The 16968-nt window shown below is 35.1% G+C and overlaps 2 protein-coding genes across 17 annotated transcripts in view; both read right to left on the bottom strand.

Moving 5' to 3' along the window:
* The window catches only part of LOC142977085 (uncharacterized protein CG43867), a 353930-nt gene that overhangs the window by 11401 nt on the left and 325561 nt on the right, over positions 1-16968 (bottom strand). For 8 of the 16 annotated variants that reach the window (XM_076120793.1, XM_076120792.1, XM_076120786.1 and 5 more), the window contains 14 exons: positions 16674-16793; positions 15487-15666; positions 14831-14930; positions 14196-14350; positions 13745-13870; positions 13165-13291; positions 12423-12662; positions 11646-11847; positions 10033-10240; positions 8642-8803; positions 8053-8193; positions 7087-7231; positions 4926-5038; positions 4267-4500 (listed from right to left, as the gene is read on the bottom strand). In XM_076120793.1, coding sequence (XP_075976908.1) covers positions 4267-4500; positions 4926-5038; positions 7087-7231; positions 8053-8193; positions 8642-8803; positions 10033-10240; positions 11646-11847; positions 12423-12662; positions 13165-13291; positions 13745-13870; positions 14196-14350; positions 14831-14930; positions 15487-15666; positions 16674-16793 — 2253 coding nt within the window. The remainder of the gene's footprint in view (positions 1-4266; positions 4501-4925; positions 5039-7086; positions 7232-8052; positions 8194-8641; positions 8804-10032; positions 10241-11645; positions 11848-12422; positions 12663-13164; positions 13292-13744; positions 13871-14195; positions 14351-14830; positions 14931-15486; positions 15667-16673; positions 16794-16968) is intronic. The other 8 variants (XM_076120794.1, XM_076120787.1, XM_076120785.1 and 5 more) reach the window with 4 other exon arrangements.
* LOC142977088 (3-oxoacyl-[acyl-carrier-protein] reductase FabG-like) lies at positions 5326-6355 on the bottom strand. The gene has a single exon (XM_076120799.1). The coding sequence runs from the start codon at positions 6318-6320 to the stop codon at positions 5583-5585; it is 738 nt and encodes a 245-aa protein (XP_075976914.1). The 5' UTR covers positions 6321-6355; the 3' UTR covers positions 5326-5582.

Here is a 16968-nt window from a genome sequence, read left to right on the forward strand (position 1 = left end):
CAATAACTAAATTAGTGCTTGTGCAAAAATCCCCGTGTGTTTGTGCTATTATATACCGTAATGCCTAGTAGATAAGGGTGTATTTCCCAGTGTCGTAGATATAATATATACAGTGTATAACAATGTACAGTGTGTAATACGGATTGATTGCATAATGTGCTATTTGTAAAAACTATCATAAGCCGAAAATGAACTGACTTACTCTTAAAATTTTACTGGTACTCTGACAAATGCAAATATATTTGTAATTGAAATACTAATACATATTATGTCGCAGTCAATTACAAGTTATTCTGAATTAATGGATTTAAAAACGTTAAAATTGTATAAAATATTATATTATCATTTCACATTATGCAATCACATCACCACTTAAACCTAATTATTCCTACATACTTACCATCAAATAAGGATAAATGAATACTATACTATATTGATATATATGGGTAACAGACTAAAAAACTTGCAACATCAACCTTTCCATACAAAGGAGATCAACAGTGCGAAGGAACTAGCTATGATAGATATGAATGATAGATAAACGAAATAAAAAAACTTCATTCCCTAAATCTATGGGACCGGGGACCAACATTCTCGGAAGAAAAATAAAAAAAAACGGGGAAAAATTTACACCAACATTCCATTTGAAATTTTGCAACGTAACAACACTTTTTTTGTTGTGGCAACATTTTTTTTGTTTAAAAATCGAACGTAATGTTGCCAGAACTGAACGGATCAAATTGGAATAGAAACTTTTTTGATGCCGTGTTTTAAATTTTGTCGCAAATTGTATGCTTTCGCATTCTTTTTGTTTTCGCATATATTCCAATGAAGCCAATATAATTGTATATACACAATACATAATTCCAAATTGATCGACCACGACACTAAGCTTTCTTACAGCGACACACAAAGCTTTATACTATCACAACAATGGTTTGTTAGTGTATATTTACATTTCAACGCAAAATAAATAGTATTATTTTGAAGCTTTGTTATTTTATATTGTGCTCTTCTTATAGCCCCCTTCTAATATGTGAAGTTTGTCGATGTTGATGGATATGATATTTTTGGACACAATTTTATTAATTAAGTTATTTTAGGTCTCTTTGAAAGCAACCTGTTAACGCTAGTTCGGTATTTCATGGGTAATTTTTTTTTAACACGTATTCATAAGACTATGGCTAGTTCTCATAGAGCTAGGCAAAGGCTAAGGAGCCCAGAAATATCTCGTTTCTATTCAAACTTATTTAAATAATCGGACTGTAATTTCAGTCCCATTTTTTTCTTGTTATTTAATGCTTTTTTGATTTACCCATTAACCATCAACATAGTAAGAAAAAGTGCTTTGGTGCAGAAGTAAGTGTCACACCAAATAGAACCTTATCACTAAACCATTAGAGCACAATATTCTATATCTACATTAACTAATGCGATATATCCAAGTGAATGAAATCCATGAGTAAATGATGTCATATGAGAAAAGCATCGAAGCGATCGCCCGAAAGCTCTGCCTTGCGAATATAAAGCGAAATTTTAGAAGTTAGTATACATTTTGATATAGATAACTGGAAAATATTGTCACTATAAAGTAATATTTACTATAAGTAACTTATAGTCATGTACTTTTCAGTTCCTAGCGCTTCAAATCAATGCCTTCTAGCAACTGAAGAAGTAGATAGATTTTGTTTCCTTTTGTTTGTCAATCATAATGAATTTGATTTGAAAACTTAGGAGTTCATAGTCAAAAATATGTTTTAAACCTATATGAATTGAGTCTGGATATTCAAATAACTAAACAAATTATCTTAATACTATTGAAACAGTATATTTATGTCAAAATGTATACAAACAGAAGCTTTATATTCATCAAACGTATTTTTTCATAAACAAAATAAACGTTTGGGGGAAACTCTTAATTCCTTCGTTGTTCACATCAAAAGCCATGCTTATAACTTTATTAAAAGTATTAAATTTAATACTAGCTTTAATTGTATTATTGTTAACGGCAAAACAAAACAATATATTGATGTACTCTTTGTATATAAAAATGTTGATTTTGAAACTTTTTACACGGTCAAAAAGTTTAATATATAATAGGATACGGGAATTAACGCGAACACGCGTTTTACACTCACCGAAATGTAATTTCGAGGTACAATGCGTGTTCGTTAATTCCCGTATTCTATCATATATTAAACATGCAACGCGAAATTTTAAAAAATAAATTTACTGTCAAAAAATATTGGAGAACGAAATTTTTGTATTAGTTTATTTGCTACTGCATTACACAATGAGTACATCATTAGGTGTTTTAGATGACAGACCTTAAGCGCGAACACATAAAGATTACAGCAGCACGATTCTGTACAGTCAGAATTATCGAGTCCCGAGATTTTGCCACTTAAAATGTACTTTAAAAATTGTTCTTTTGGCACCCGCTAGAGGCGCTGATCAGATTTTCATACAAAATAATTCGATAGCTAGCCGGTTGTCGGTAGTCGATAGTGGTAGAGAATCGCGCTACTGTTCTTTATAAAACAGTTATTAGCGATATTCATTTGTTTTAAATATGCACATGTTGTTCTGTCATCTGTTTAACCTTAGAACTATTACACACTGTAGAAACATGTCGGGCAACTCACTTAATCTATTCGAATAGTCAATTAAACGTCCGAATGATCATTGCTTATACAATAGATATTTTTTATATTCGAAACTAGTTGCCCTACAAGTTGACAGTGCATAACAGAGCTTAGAATTACGAGAATCACAATTGATATAAGAACAAAACTATATTTTATATGTACATAGAATATTATTACATTTTGATATATCAATTGCAATTCTCAAAGAATTATAGTGAATTTACACAGATGCATACATTAATTGTACATCCCGTGTACGAATCTGTATAGAATCCACTTTTAAAGTAATTTTTATGGTTTGCAGTTTGAGTAAAGATATTTCAAATTTTATTTTAAATTGACCACAAACTGAAATAATATTAACTGTAGTTCTACAAAATAATCAACGAAAACAATATATTTCGTTGAAATTACGTTTGTTTCAAAATGTAATTACGAAATTTCGTTTCCAAAAACAGGTAGGTCTATAAATTGTGACGTAAAGACTTACATACGAGATTCGTTTTAGCTGATTAGGTGAATTTATGATTAGATACTAACAAAACGTACTTTTTTAGTTTATCTATGTGACCCTGACTTTGAAAATTAAAACGTTCCCTTGAAATTGTGCTATCAGCAATGTCGTGTTTTTGACATTGATAATTAAAATTTGATCTTGAAATTCATGGCCACGATTTGCTTAACATTACTCGCAATGCTAAATTAAAAATAATAAAATTATTTTTAATCTCAGAAGGATTTTACATTGACTCCCACCGAGGTCAGTATTCAGCACTGAAATTAAAATTACAACTCCAATCACTTCCTGATTGTTATAAAATTCAACCTTAGTGAATGACATCGAAAATATTTTCAATGTCGACCTCCAAACTGATACAAAATCCTTCAAAATTCGACCTTACCTTGGAAAAGTGGCCTTAGAAGTAAGGACGTGACCTTCGATTTGACCTTAGCATTGAACGTGACCGTGAGTTCACCTTGACCATGAAACAAGTGGCCTTTGCGATACGCAGTTTTATCATTGATAATTTTGGCGGTTGCGGAAGGCAAAATGTACTAGTGTTTTACAAGTTGATTACGTTTCTGTGACGTCATATGACGCGTGAACGTTCGGTTTGATTCGTTTGTTTTTTTGGTTGAAATACTTCCTGAATATTTATTTTTATGATTTGGAGTCAGAATGTGATATTTGTAACGAAAATGAACACGGAATTTACATATAGTACTTATATTTTTACATTAAATACAAAATTACTCTATTCTCGAGTGTGTAATGGGTAAGCTGACGGCCATATTTTTCAAATTATTTTTAAAGATGTTTTAAGTCTGCCTGTTAACTAATTGTACCGTTCGATAAACATACTTCGAGTATAATTGTTAAAGATTCTTTATACAAGACACGGATCCACATTTCGATATAATTACAGTTGTAAATAATAGTTCTATACAATACACGGATCTACGTTCTACTATTCTCACTAACCAATAAAATATTTACATACATTAAAGAAAAAGTATATGTTATACTTATCATAAACAACACTAAACTCATCACTCAAACAGCAAACCACAAAACGGCACAAAACACGAAAGAAAAATATAAAACCTATAAACTTACATTCTTAAGCTTGGCTGCCTTAACGTTTAGCTTAGCATGGCGGGCGGGTGGGGGGCGTACCTGCACGCCGTGCTTGGAGTGCGTGACGGGCGACACCTGGCGCGCCAGCACGGAGCACAGCTCGTCCTGCAGCTCGCCCACCTCCAGGCACTGCGCCAGCGCGTTCTGCGCCAGCACCACGTGGTAGTCGATGCCGGCCTGCTCCACGCACACCGACATGAACAGTTGCACGCACTGCAATACAACACAAATACTATTATTAAACCTAACAAGAACAAGTATAAGGAAATCGAGATAGTACAGAAATGTATTTCCTGTCGAACGCATTCCCGCTACAACCAGTGTTACAAGCATGTTACATTAACCACTACACAGTCTGTCTTCAGGACTAACCTATTAGCGCGCGTTCCCTCTAAACTACTTACTGTTGTAACGATCGAAATCGAGTCATTCTATATGTGCACACCTTCATTTAAACATATAAGCAAAGCAACGACACTTAAAACTACACGATTATCTGACGTCACGACATATCGCGCCCTTACCCTGGTTTATACATCCCTGGTCTTTTACAGGTGTGTCTCATTCTAAATCAATACGCAAATTCAAAAAAGAAAAATTAAGAGTATTTCAAAGTTTGATTCTTTATCTTTTCTCACCTTAAATAGTTTTAATGCTTCGGCCTGTAAAGCCTCTGAGTTGAGCGAAGTGAGAGGCGATGTCGGATTTTCTTTAGAATATAATAGCGTCGGGTGCCTCCATAGAACACAATCTGAAAATAAATAAAACATGTACCAGATTATAAAATTAGTAAAAAGCCCGCAGTATGTCATGTTAAAAAAGTCATATGCGTAAGCAGTTAGCATAAAACTTCAACATATCCATTCGTTTTCCATAGCTATTATTTGTCTTGTGTATATCTTAAAACTGGTAATACGAAATGGTTCATGCCGAATTCTTCTTCATCGTATCTTCCCCGTATAAATAAGTACAAGTTTAATCTGTCATTATAATGTGTTATACGTTGGTAAATAAAAGACAAACAGGATTTTCGACAATTTTATTTTCTCTACAGATTTCAGCGTGTCCGTGTGAACTATGACAAAATAGATCAGAAATAACTAACTGACTACAATCCTATCAAAATATTAACGTGAACTTTAACAACATCTACACAATAAATATTTTTTATTTATTTATTAGCTACTATTAAACCTTTTACATTGCGTGACTTCTACTCTTTATCTTACATAAAAACTAAGGTGATCATATTTCACTACCAAAAACAATAAATATCAACACATATTACATCAACACTACTTCAAAAGCACTCCATTATCAACCACATAGTCGACACCAGTAATGCTGATCGCTTTATCACTCGCAAGAAACAGTACCAAATGGCCAACATCTTCCGGCTCGCCAACTTTATTCAAAGGAGCGGCGGAATTGAAGCATTCCCACGGAGTCTCATCTCCAGCATTTAATAGAACATCAGTTTTAACAGGCCCTGGACTTATATTGTTAACTCGAACACCGTATTTAGCCAATTCCAAAGCTGCCCCTTTAGTAAAATTATCTACTCCTGCTTTAGTTATCCCATAAGCAGATAACTTCGGTACTGCAACTGTTTTGCCAGCAATACTTGATATGTTTACAATATTTCCTTTCGTTTCAATCAAATGAGGTGCGGCTAAGCGAGTTATATTAAATAACGCTCGAAGATTCGTGTTCATTAGTTCATCAAATACTTCGAGAACATTCTCGTCTAGTATGCTCTCGTATCTGACTATGCCTGCGTTGTTGACTAACACGTCGATTTTACCGAATGTGTTGATCGTTTCGTCAATAATCCTTTTAGCTTCGTCTTCGTTGGTAATATCAGCTTTAATGATCAAAGGATCTTCGCATTCTGAAGCGACTTGGTTCAGTTTAACTCCGTTCCTTCCGATAAGGACCACATTTGCTCCTTCTTGGGAGAAAAGTTTCGCTGTTGCCGCTCCTATACCAGAACTAGCTCCAGTAACTATTACCACTTTATTTGAGAAACTCATATTTTTGTCTTAATAATTACTTCTTGAAGAATAAGTGTTTGTATTTGACTAAGGTCTATAGTGTACTGAAATTTCTATAATAATTTTCGTTCCTTTTATACCCCTATATACGACCTCTAACATTATTTCAACTTATTGAAGGACTATCAAGTTCCCATGTTAATTATTAATGTCCACGTGAATTCGACATTAGGAGTAAAAGTTCTTTTGGTATATAATTTTCTGTTTGACTTTTTCACGCCCCTAAATATTAGTTTTGAGGACATAGAAGGACGTGACGAGGTGACATTTAAAAAGTATGTAAAATAAGTACATAATATATCTATGATACTTAACAATCAATACTTTCAAGTATGGGTCATCAAGTATCCGGTCTTTCAAACACAGTTTTACTCTCTAAGACAAGTTATTTATAGTGTAAGTACTTCCATTACATCTAACAGTTCACAAATATGTTTACGTGATCACGCAAAAACGGGCATACGAGTTTACTTTTAATTTGCTTTGCCGTCTAGTTAAAAAAATATGTGAAAGCAATTCAGCGATGGTTCTATGTGGATACACACTTTTATTCTATTATCAATCTTGTTAATAGATTCCGCTTCACCAATTTGAAATGATTTTTAAAAAACTTAATCTTATATAGAACCTACCCTTTGCCCTACCTTATTAGCAGCCACTGATTAGCCAAAGTGTACAAACTACAACAATAATTTTCGCAATTTTACGTGTAAAAATGCATAGATAAGTGGCTTAGTATACTTACTAGGATCCCCATCAGTCTCCATAAGTTTCTGCACAAGTTGTTCAAAGTGCGTGCCCTGACTGAGGCCGCCGCCGCTCACCACGGTCAGGTGATACAGCCACGAGTCTTTGTCCGCCTTGCTCTCGAAGAGCAAGTACGTGGGGCCCTGGAAGTTGGATGTTACACGGTTATTACATTACATGTTTAGAAAATACTCACATTTCGAGGGTATAGTGCTAGAACCCAATAAGTATAAAATTGGTGACAAGCCTTTTTGTGTTTAGTTGTGGACAAGCACATGCACTTTATTGGGTTATAACTTCAAGTAATTTGCTTTGCACTGTGAAATTTACTTATTTGATTACACTACTAAAAAGAGCGCAAAATACGCATCAAGATGTATAAATAACTTTTGCTATATTTTTTGTCACTTGGGTTTTAGCACTATAGCCTCGATATATATTTTATGAAAGGGTGTTCGTCTTCAAATACGTTAAAGAAAAACATCATAAGTAAAACATGCCTTGGAGTTTTTAAATTATACTTAACCTAAAAAAAATACTTTAATAGGATATTAGAAATTTATGGAGAGGGTTTAAATTTTATAGACTTTTGAAGTTAGTTATTTAGAGAATATGAATACAATTAAAACAATTTTTTTTTCATAAAAAGTGCGCACTGCACATATTCAGTATTCATGCAAAGTTAAAATCAGATTTGGGAGTGATTTCGTAATCAGTACTTTTAAATCCACACGAAGTAGGTTGTGACTTCGGTTACTGATTAATAATGACTAATTAACTAATTTTTCCAACTAGTATCAAATTTCTAGTATTAATTTTCACATGCTTTCTTAACACCTTAAAGAAGTATTCGGTTTTTTAACATGCTTTTAAAACATCGTGTTGCGCAAAATCTATACCTATAGTGACTATATCTAAGTGCATTCACGTTCACAGTTCTATTAGTATGTTGTTGATCACTGACCCCAGTTACCTGGTGTTGCGGATAGATGGCGACAGTGAGGTGGTTCCGCGTATCATCGTTCTTCTCTTCTGAGTCTGAATCTGATACGTGTTCTACGTCTTCTACCCGAGCGTCTCGCATGTTTATTTGGCCGGTTGGGTTCTGTGGGACAAATATAACGTTAGTTATTGCTTTTGCTATTTGTGTTATTTTGGGCTGCGATATAACAATAGGCTAATGTCAAAGTTTCTCAAGTGAAAAGTTCGTAACAATTGAAATGAAAATTGATTAAAGTGCTAAGTCCCATGTAAAGGTAGTGAGAGCTTTTGTCGTTTATCGGGCTCGCACCAAACACTTAAATTCCAATTAGGGTAAATCCAAAATCTCTCTGTCTGGTCTAGGAATGAAACCGGGCCCATAAACAGTTGCATACCACCACTCAGACCACACTACATGCTTGGTATCTTTACTTATATCGTTATTGTCCAAATTCTAACAAACCGAAAGCTACTGTACTGTATTTTTAATGAAATTTTATACTGATGCATTAATCGTTGGCACTGGGACTATCAAAATAACATATTACATTAGAAATAAAAACGTGTGTTACCTGATCTCCCGGTGACTTGAAGTAGAGGAACATTTTGCCGATAAGCACGCACCAGCTCTTCTTAGCGTGTCCATTCTTCACTTTGGTCAGCCAGCCTTGTATCGTAGGCTTGTTGTCTTCCTTGCTTAGTAACAGTTTTGTCGCGTTTCGCCTTTGTACGTTCTGAAATGATAAATAAATTTTAATTGTGCAACTGGATTTATTGTATAAAACATTATTGTAAAAATTATATTATTATCGCAAAGGCGAGGCGTGGGTGTATTTCATGCACATTTGTTTAAACTTTCGGACATAGTAGGCGTGATATTATGTATGTATCTACGCAAATAAGTAGGTTTTATGTAAAGTTATGGGTTAAGTAGTCCTATTCTTTCCCTTTTTAAAAATCATGTGAACAGCTGACACTAACTACAAAAAGGACTGTTTCTGGATCATACAAATATTTGTTTGGGAATTTAATCATCGACCCCTGCAAACACGGCACCACAGCGAATACAAACCTAATTTAAGAAGACACCACCTATCTGTTTTCAAGACGATGTTTTTATTCGTATTGTATTTAATGAACTACCCGACTATTCTTAAAAGAATATTGTTACATATTGTTATTTGACAAAAATATGGAAATACAACTAAAATAAATATTATTCAACACACAAATTGACCTGTTTATTCATTTAAAATGTATGTAGCTGAAGGACTTTCTAACTACGCAGTAAACTAGAGTAATTATCACTTTTATTTGAATATTTCATAAGTCTAATTGCTAGTTAATTGTCAGTTGCGTACAAGACAACATAGCTGTCTATTTAGATTCAATTTAATATTTTAAAGTTGACCAACCAAAAAGCTAACTTGTTATTAAGCGGAAAGTTTTAAGCAACCACTTTAAAGAAAGGCATGTATGTATTACTTTATTGGAGCAGAAGTCGAAAATATTCAGTGACACTTAGTCCAACTCGAGGATCGAACCCAAGAGCTTGTGTTCAAGAATCGTATACACTACCGCTCAAATCACACATAAAGTCACTAAAAAGGTTGTCTTATCAAATTCGAGAAAAGATATTCAAGAATTTGTTATTAAACAATTATTTTTACAAGTGGTCGAAGACCATCATAAATTTATACTCATTAACATATTATGTTCGAACATTTGACCATAGAGTATGTATGCGTGCAACACATACTTGTGTTTGTGTGTCAAATGCATGGTAGTGTGTGTAATGTTTTATTTATTGATTTAATGTAGGAACTTTATGAGCATTCTTATTGAAAAATATAGACGTTCTGTACTTCTTCTACATATAAACTACAAGTTGTGCCAAATTTCATACTTCACTGTCCGCGCAATTTTCTCTTCACGTACTAATAAGTATATATGACTTCCGTACCTGTAAAACTCTAATCCAATCCTCCATAGTGGCGATGCTATCAGCGGTGAGGTAATAAGTCCTGCTGCCGGTGAATATTTCAAACGTAGCCGCTCCCTCGTTCCTGGATATCTTGCAAGCCTCGCCTAAGCCGATCTGACCTTGCGGCTTGCGATTCACTTCCGATTGTGACTTCCAGTACGACAGGGTGCCGTTTTTGAGGACAAACCTGTTAAGGAGAAAATGGAGAGGTTATTAAGGCAATATACTGTTATAATTTTATTTAATTATTATAGAGTGGCAGTCTGTTATTTTTTGAGGAAATTATTATCAATCGAGATGTTAGATATTGTACCAAATCGAGATTTATCAAAAATATGTTTTGTCCTTAGTGCAGTAAAGACAAGAAATGGTACTGTAATTGAGTTTTGTATTAATTTTTTGTATTGCGATAGTCGATTATTTTTAAATGATTTTGCGAAAAAATATTTAATTCGCCAACTGATATTTAGTCCGGGCAACCCATTCATTGTAAACAATTAACACAAATAAATAAACAGGTTTTTTAATGTAAACTAAGCTTACCTTATCCACAGAATTAACAATGAAACAAAGTCTATTTAGAAGAATAACCACTAGTTATCTAGAAGATATACACGTGTATCTTAGTCCAAAGTTAAAATCAAACTAATCTCAGTGTTCACATTATAGTTCTTTGTTCAATCTAATACAATGGGTCGAATCGTTATAAGATTCCATAATACTAATCGCTATTTTAATTTAAATAAGGATAATTTAATTACCACATTGTTTATTAAACATAGAGATGCTTTGATGAGGAATCGTAAACAAATATCTTTCGTATTTCGCCTTATGAAAGCAGATTTACGAAATAGGGAATATCGGGAAAGAGCGCTCTAGAAAGATCTATGTAGACTGTATAGATGTTCCTTCTTTTAAAAGCTTAGGTGCGTAGTTACTCGTAATTAAGCATTTACTAAAGTATGTATGAAAGAAAATATTGCAAAAGTATTTAGAGTCCTAGTAAGTGGTGTTTGTTGGCACAAATCACATTGAGGACAAGGGAAGATTTTATCTATATATAAAACAGCCTAGGTTATGAATCATCTACACAGTTATAATAATCTTAAGTTAAAGTAATTCATCACAAGTATGGTTACTAAATGACCCCTATATTTTGAAATACCTATTGCCATTTTAATATACAAAGTCTGTACATTATATTGAACATTAGCCATTCATTGGTATAAGAATATTTGGCGTATATGGAAAAGTATATTGATTTTGGCCTGTTGTTGTTTGTCGTATGGTTAGTGGTCAACCTAGTGTCAAAGTTGTTCAAGCCGCCCGAAAAGGCCTTTGACATGGCTTAACGACTGTTATCTAAGTAGACAACAGCCAGGACCGACTTTTTACATGCCCTCCGAAGCAAGTTCAAATACCACTATGCGGTCACCCATCTACGGTATGACCGCGCCAACGGTTGCTTAACCCACAGATCGTTTACCGTTCGGTGGGCGTAACTGGCTATGGGCGCCTCAGATTTTGGCCTAAAAAGCAAAAGCTTAAAGATCTTTGGATATGAGCTCAACCGGCCAGATATATATTCATACCATCGTTTCCTCCAAGTCTTAAGCTTCCCCCCCAGCTTGGCGAGGTGTCCGCTCTTCTCCAAGGCGTCATGTCGTCGCGGCGAGTCCGTGGCGGGCGGCGCGCGGCACAGCGACGCCAGCGAGGGGGACGCCGTGCTGTCGCACGACACCGCGTCCGGCGGGATCGCGTAGTCGTCCGACATGCCCGACTCGAACGATGTGTCTGAGATAATGAGGATATTAAAATTAAATAATATACCTAATAATTATAACCCATTAATTTGTCACTGCCGATCAAAGGTCTGGCAGAGAGCGGGGTTAGGCCGTGAGTCTACCACGCTGGCTAAGTGCGGGTTGAAGAGAAATAAGGATGGAACGACTATATTATGGTTTTAACACAATTTAATTTTCAAATTCACAATTCATTATTCACAAACAGTTCTAAAGTACTACACTTTAGACCTGTTTCTGAATTTATACAAAAGAGCTGTGTACTTGTACAAACTAAAATGAAATTTTCAATCAGATCAGTAGAAGAATATTTTATTCTTTTTGCAGAAATTTACAAGAATTTTATTGATTTATTTGATCTAATAAATGTTGTTTAAAATGTTTAAATTATTAGTAAAATTGGTTAACTAAGAAGAGTAAAATAGAGGCCTTGGCAAAGCATTATCATTGGCTTGTTTATGAAATCACAATTGAAAAATATCACACATTAATAGACGGCCCGATAGACCCTACTTCATTAAGTCTTGAACCTTACAAATTATATCACAAAACAATATAAAGTCTCACCTCTAGTTTTACTCTGTTTACTAGGCGAGCCGCTACTAGACCGTTTCGCCGGCGACAAACTGGAACTGGTCTTCACACTCTTGGAAGGACTACTGGCACTGAGGCTGGTGTCTGAAGAACTACACTGGCCGTTAGCACTGTTGGTCAGTACTAGGCCGTTGGATGTCTGCTGTATCGACGCGGGGAGCACACTCGTAAGGTTCACGTTGTTGATTGGCATTTGGTTTGATGTTTGGCCGCCTGTGAGAAAAAAATATAAAAGTAAATTAGCTTTATATTTGGCATCTACACATTCTATACGTACGGCTTTCACATTTTGTAGAGTAATTAAACCAAAAACTATAAAATTACGTTATATTTCCTGCGATCAGTAGCGCGATTCTCTTCAGTCGGTATCGAAAGTTTCACATGTACAATGTACTGCTCAAATATCGTTATATTTTCATACCAAACTTCTCGATAGTAAGCCGGTTGCTGCTTGCATATAATAAGTTCAATAAAATTTCCCTGTTTCGTTTGATAAAAAATTTAAAGCGTTACTTGCTTTTTAAATGTTATAATCATAAGCACAATATTTTAGATATGATGATAACAAAATAAAGATTTGCTGAGGTTTACTTAAAACATAAACAAAATTAATTTAATATTTAGACCGACACTTTTAAAAATATAGATGATTTGATGATGGAAAAGAGTATAAATTATATTTGCGTTAAATTGATAGATCGTGTAATACACTTACCAAACACAGGGTTAACAAGTTGATGGTGCGGCGTGTTGTGGACGGTGACGCCCATGGACTCCTCGCCGTCCGAGGAGTCGTCCGACGAGTCGCCCGTGAACGGCATCGATCTTATCTGACTAGCGCGCTGGCAACACATTACACACTGTTAGTATAATTATTGATATACATACTAATGTAGCATAATATGTCCGACTGTTCAATTTTCACGACTAGTCGGTTTGTCAACATCGGCATAGCCACATCGAAGATTAATGAGAAAAAACGAATTATTTTTATAGTTACATACAGTTCCATCCTTGTCTTTTTTGTAATTTGACAATATTAACTATGAAGCAAACTCTCGATAGATCTGAACATCAAAAAAGTCCAATGTACATGGTGTTTATCAATAAAGTAAATCTCTATATAGTGCTACCAGCCTGTTCAGGCAAAACTACTTTTGACTGACTTTGCTAGTCTATAGTAGTTTTGACTGGTTAAGAGTATTAACTGTAACATATACGCCCTGTGAATTTAAAGTCATTTTAGAAACAACTTTTTTGAACTAGACTTAAAATATAAAAAAATAGTTGTTTACCCCTTTGACAGTGGCGTAAACGGGGACGGATATATCCTGGTAGCTGGTGGACTCATGCATGGGTCGTGGACAAGGCGGTGGACTTAGTTCCTCCTCTACCGACTGTTGGAGTCCGTCGTCTGCCACCTGCGCAAAAAATAATCATAAACTTGGTGAAATCTTTGAATAAAATATACTAAAGTAACGCGAGAGGCATTATCACTCGATCGTTTGTTCATAAGATAGATACTATTGGAGTACGACAATCCTGTTCTTTGGATAATTTTCAATCTTAACAATTTTGTTAAGTGAGTCTTTTTAAAAATAATATTAATCCTTACCTGCCTCGGATTTATGAAGAGTTAAAGCATGTGTTCAATTCAAAATCACAGTGTTACTTTTTGGCACATTGAGACGCTCAGCTCGATTTTTTTAAATTATTTTAGTGTATAAAGTAAAAGGTAATAATGACCTGGTAGATCTTGGCCTCCCAGCTGGGGAAGCGGTGCAGCGGCGGCGTGGGCGGGCGCGGCTGCTCGGAGGCCGAGCTGTCGCCCGTGGACGAGCCGCCGCGGCTGTTGCCCTGCACGATCACGTGCACGCCGCCCTGCCACGCCGGCGTGCGCTCTACACATACAAACGAATCATTATCAGATTACTTTTTCTTTACAACTGTGTTAGAGTCGGCTTCCAGTCTCACCGGCTGCAGCTAAATATCAGTATTTAACATGGAGCGACTGCCTATCGGACCTTCACAACCGAGTTACCTGGATAGCACGATACCCACCGGTAAGACCGGTTGTCAAGAGTGTGATACTGGTACCGACTGGCAAAACATATAAATAAATACGTGTTATGTATTACGTCTCTTTAATAGGCATGGCTCAATCTATATAAGTTCGTATTCGTTCTTATTTATTCTAATTCGTATCAGTCTATTAGAAGACGTAACACGCGATCAGCCTGCTAGCTAGCCAATTATTGAGGACTTTTCTACTACAAAGTAATAGTAAGGGCTGCTGACAAAGTTGACTGAAAACAGCTAACGAACAAAAAAATAATGCATTTTTTGCCTTAAATGTACAAATATAATAAGTATAAACAAACCTCTGCTTGGTGTATAAATTTCAGCGTAATCATGCGTGGTATCACCGTCAGTTGATGTGTTTGGCGTCGTTGGTAGCACCACTAAGTTCTCTACAGCAGACTGGAACACAACAGCAAAAAAGTTAATAATAGGAACTGTTCACAATTATTTGTGATCTCACTACTGTTGATATTTTGATTGCCAGGATATAGCGAAGTAAAGTTGACATTTATTTAACCATGGTGCTCATAATAATATGTAGGTATAAGCGGAGGATTGTGATCAAAATGTTGTTGTCTTCATAAATTAATTAAAACTATACAGCTAATAGTTATAGATATTTTATCCCCTTGGAGGTCAATTTAAAATCCTTTCTTAGCGGATGCCTACGTCATAACATCTACTGGCATGCCAAATTTCAGCCCAATCCGTCCGGTGGTTTGGGCTGTGCGTTGTGGACTATGATAGTTACCATTTGAGTTGTATATATATTGAGATAAGTTGCTAGTTTTTACATAACATCTCTAAATTTGTTTGTCCCAAACCCGCACTTGGTCAGCGTGGTGGACTCAAGGCCTAACCCCTCCCTCATTACAGGAGGAGACCCTTGCCCAGCAGTGGGACAGTAATGGGTTAAGTTTATAATTTATTTATTTTATGAATGAAGAATGCTTACAGCTAAATCATCAGCCAATAAACTGGCAGTGGTCCTCTCATCCATGGTTCTGTTCATAGTGGTTAGTCCCGGGGGGTTGGCAGCGTTCACGTTGTTCGCTATGTTGGTAGCGCCGATGGACAAGTTGCGGCGGTGTCTCACCGGCGTGCTGTAGTGTGGCTCTGATGAATTTATTGGTAGCTGTCGAGAAAAATAGCGCATTAGATAGATGTAGAATTATTTATTTTTAAATAAAATAAATAAATAACAATTATTTTAATTTATTTTTAAATACCAGATATCTTTTCAAATACATACTCGATATTTTTTAATAGTAGGTATGTTAGTAATTAATGCTTTATAAATGGAATAAAACATATAATTTTGTGTCATAGAGTTGTTTTATTATAGGAAACATACTGAAGGATGCTTTTTTTGTCTTTAAGGGATAGAAACGCATCTACAGTAAGAATGAGTTGAGAAATTTTGAATTACAATTTAAGTGAAGATGTGCTTCACTTTCTTAGTACTGTGGCAGCTTCTTCTAATGTATAATTTACTTCAGAAGTCTCTATAATTATGACAACAATGAAATGTATGGAGTATGGATATATTTATTTTTATGACTTAATATATGCCTATATTAACGTTTTTGCGTTTTGTTAATATATGCCTATATTAACCAAACGCAAATTAAACTTTAATGCTTCTTAACTTAATTATGTGCACAACTAAAGCTTTGACATCCTGTGCTGAAAATGAATGAAACAATATCTAAAGCTATATACACTTTTTAAATGGCTATAAATTAACTCCTTTGATTTTATCTTGAAGCTAAATCATACTAAGACATATAAAAAAAAATGGTGCAAAATGACAAAAATTTTAATCATTTTCTATGTTCAGGAAAATAGAGGGCATTAATATCCACAGAAACTACATAATCACCTAGTAATTAATACACTGTACTACTACTATGCACAGTCCGGATTTGAAAATACTTGAAAGAGGCGAGCCCTACTACAAAATAGTGTAATAACAAGAGATTATCAGACACAAGACCAGTACTAAATCCTTTGCAGAAACCTAAAATCTATTCCGTCAACAAAGAACAACAAAAAGCTGCTAACACATGAAAAAAGAGTGCTGAAAAATAAAACAATAAGGTCACTTTAGCCTAAACATGTAAGCCCTATCGGCATCTCTACCTGTGGCCCTTCAAGGCTCTCTGAACGTCGTCGGTTGCTAGCCAAGAGGCTGGACGCGGCTCGAGGCGAGCCGTCATCCGTCCTCACTTCTAGTGAGAGGCTCGCTCGAGTTGGTAGGAACTGGGGAGTTAATTGGGCACAGTAGTAATAATCCTAGCATTTACTACAGGTAATTTAATAGATCACATTTACTGTTTTGGTATAATATTTTGGGTTTCAAATGTTCTTTCAGAAAATAGAGCTTGTGTATAATAAATGTTGTATAGATAACAAAATAACTTTGTCCCACAAGAGT

This window comes from Anticarsia gemmatalis, chromosome 12 (genome assembly GCF_050436995.1).
Source record: "Anticarsia gemmatalis isolate Benzon Research Colony breed Stoneville strain chromosome 12, ilAntGemm2 primary, whole genome shotgun sequence".
Classification (NCBI taxonomy): Eukaryota; Metazoa; Arthropoda; class Insecta; order Lepidoptera; family Erebidae; genus Anticarsia; species Anticarsia gemmatalis.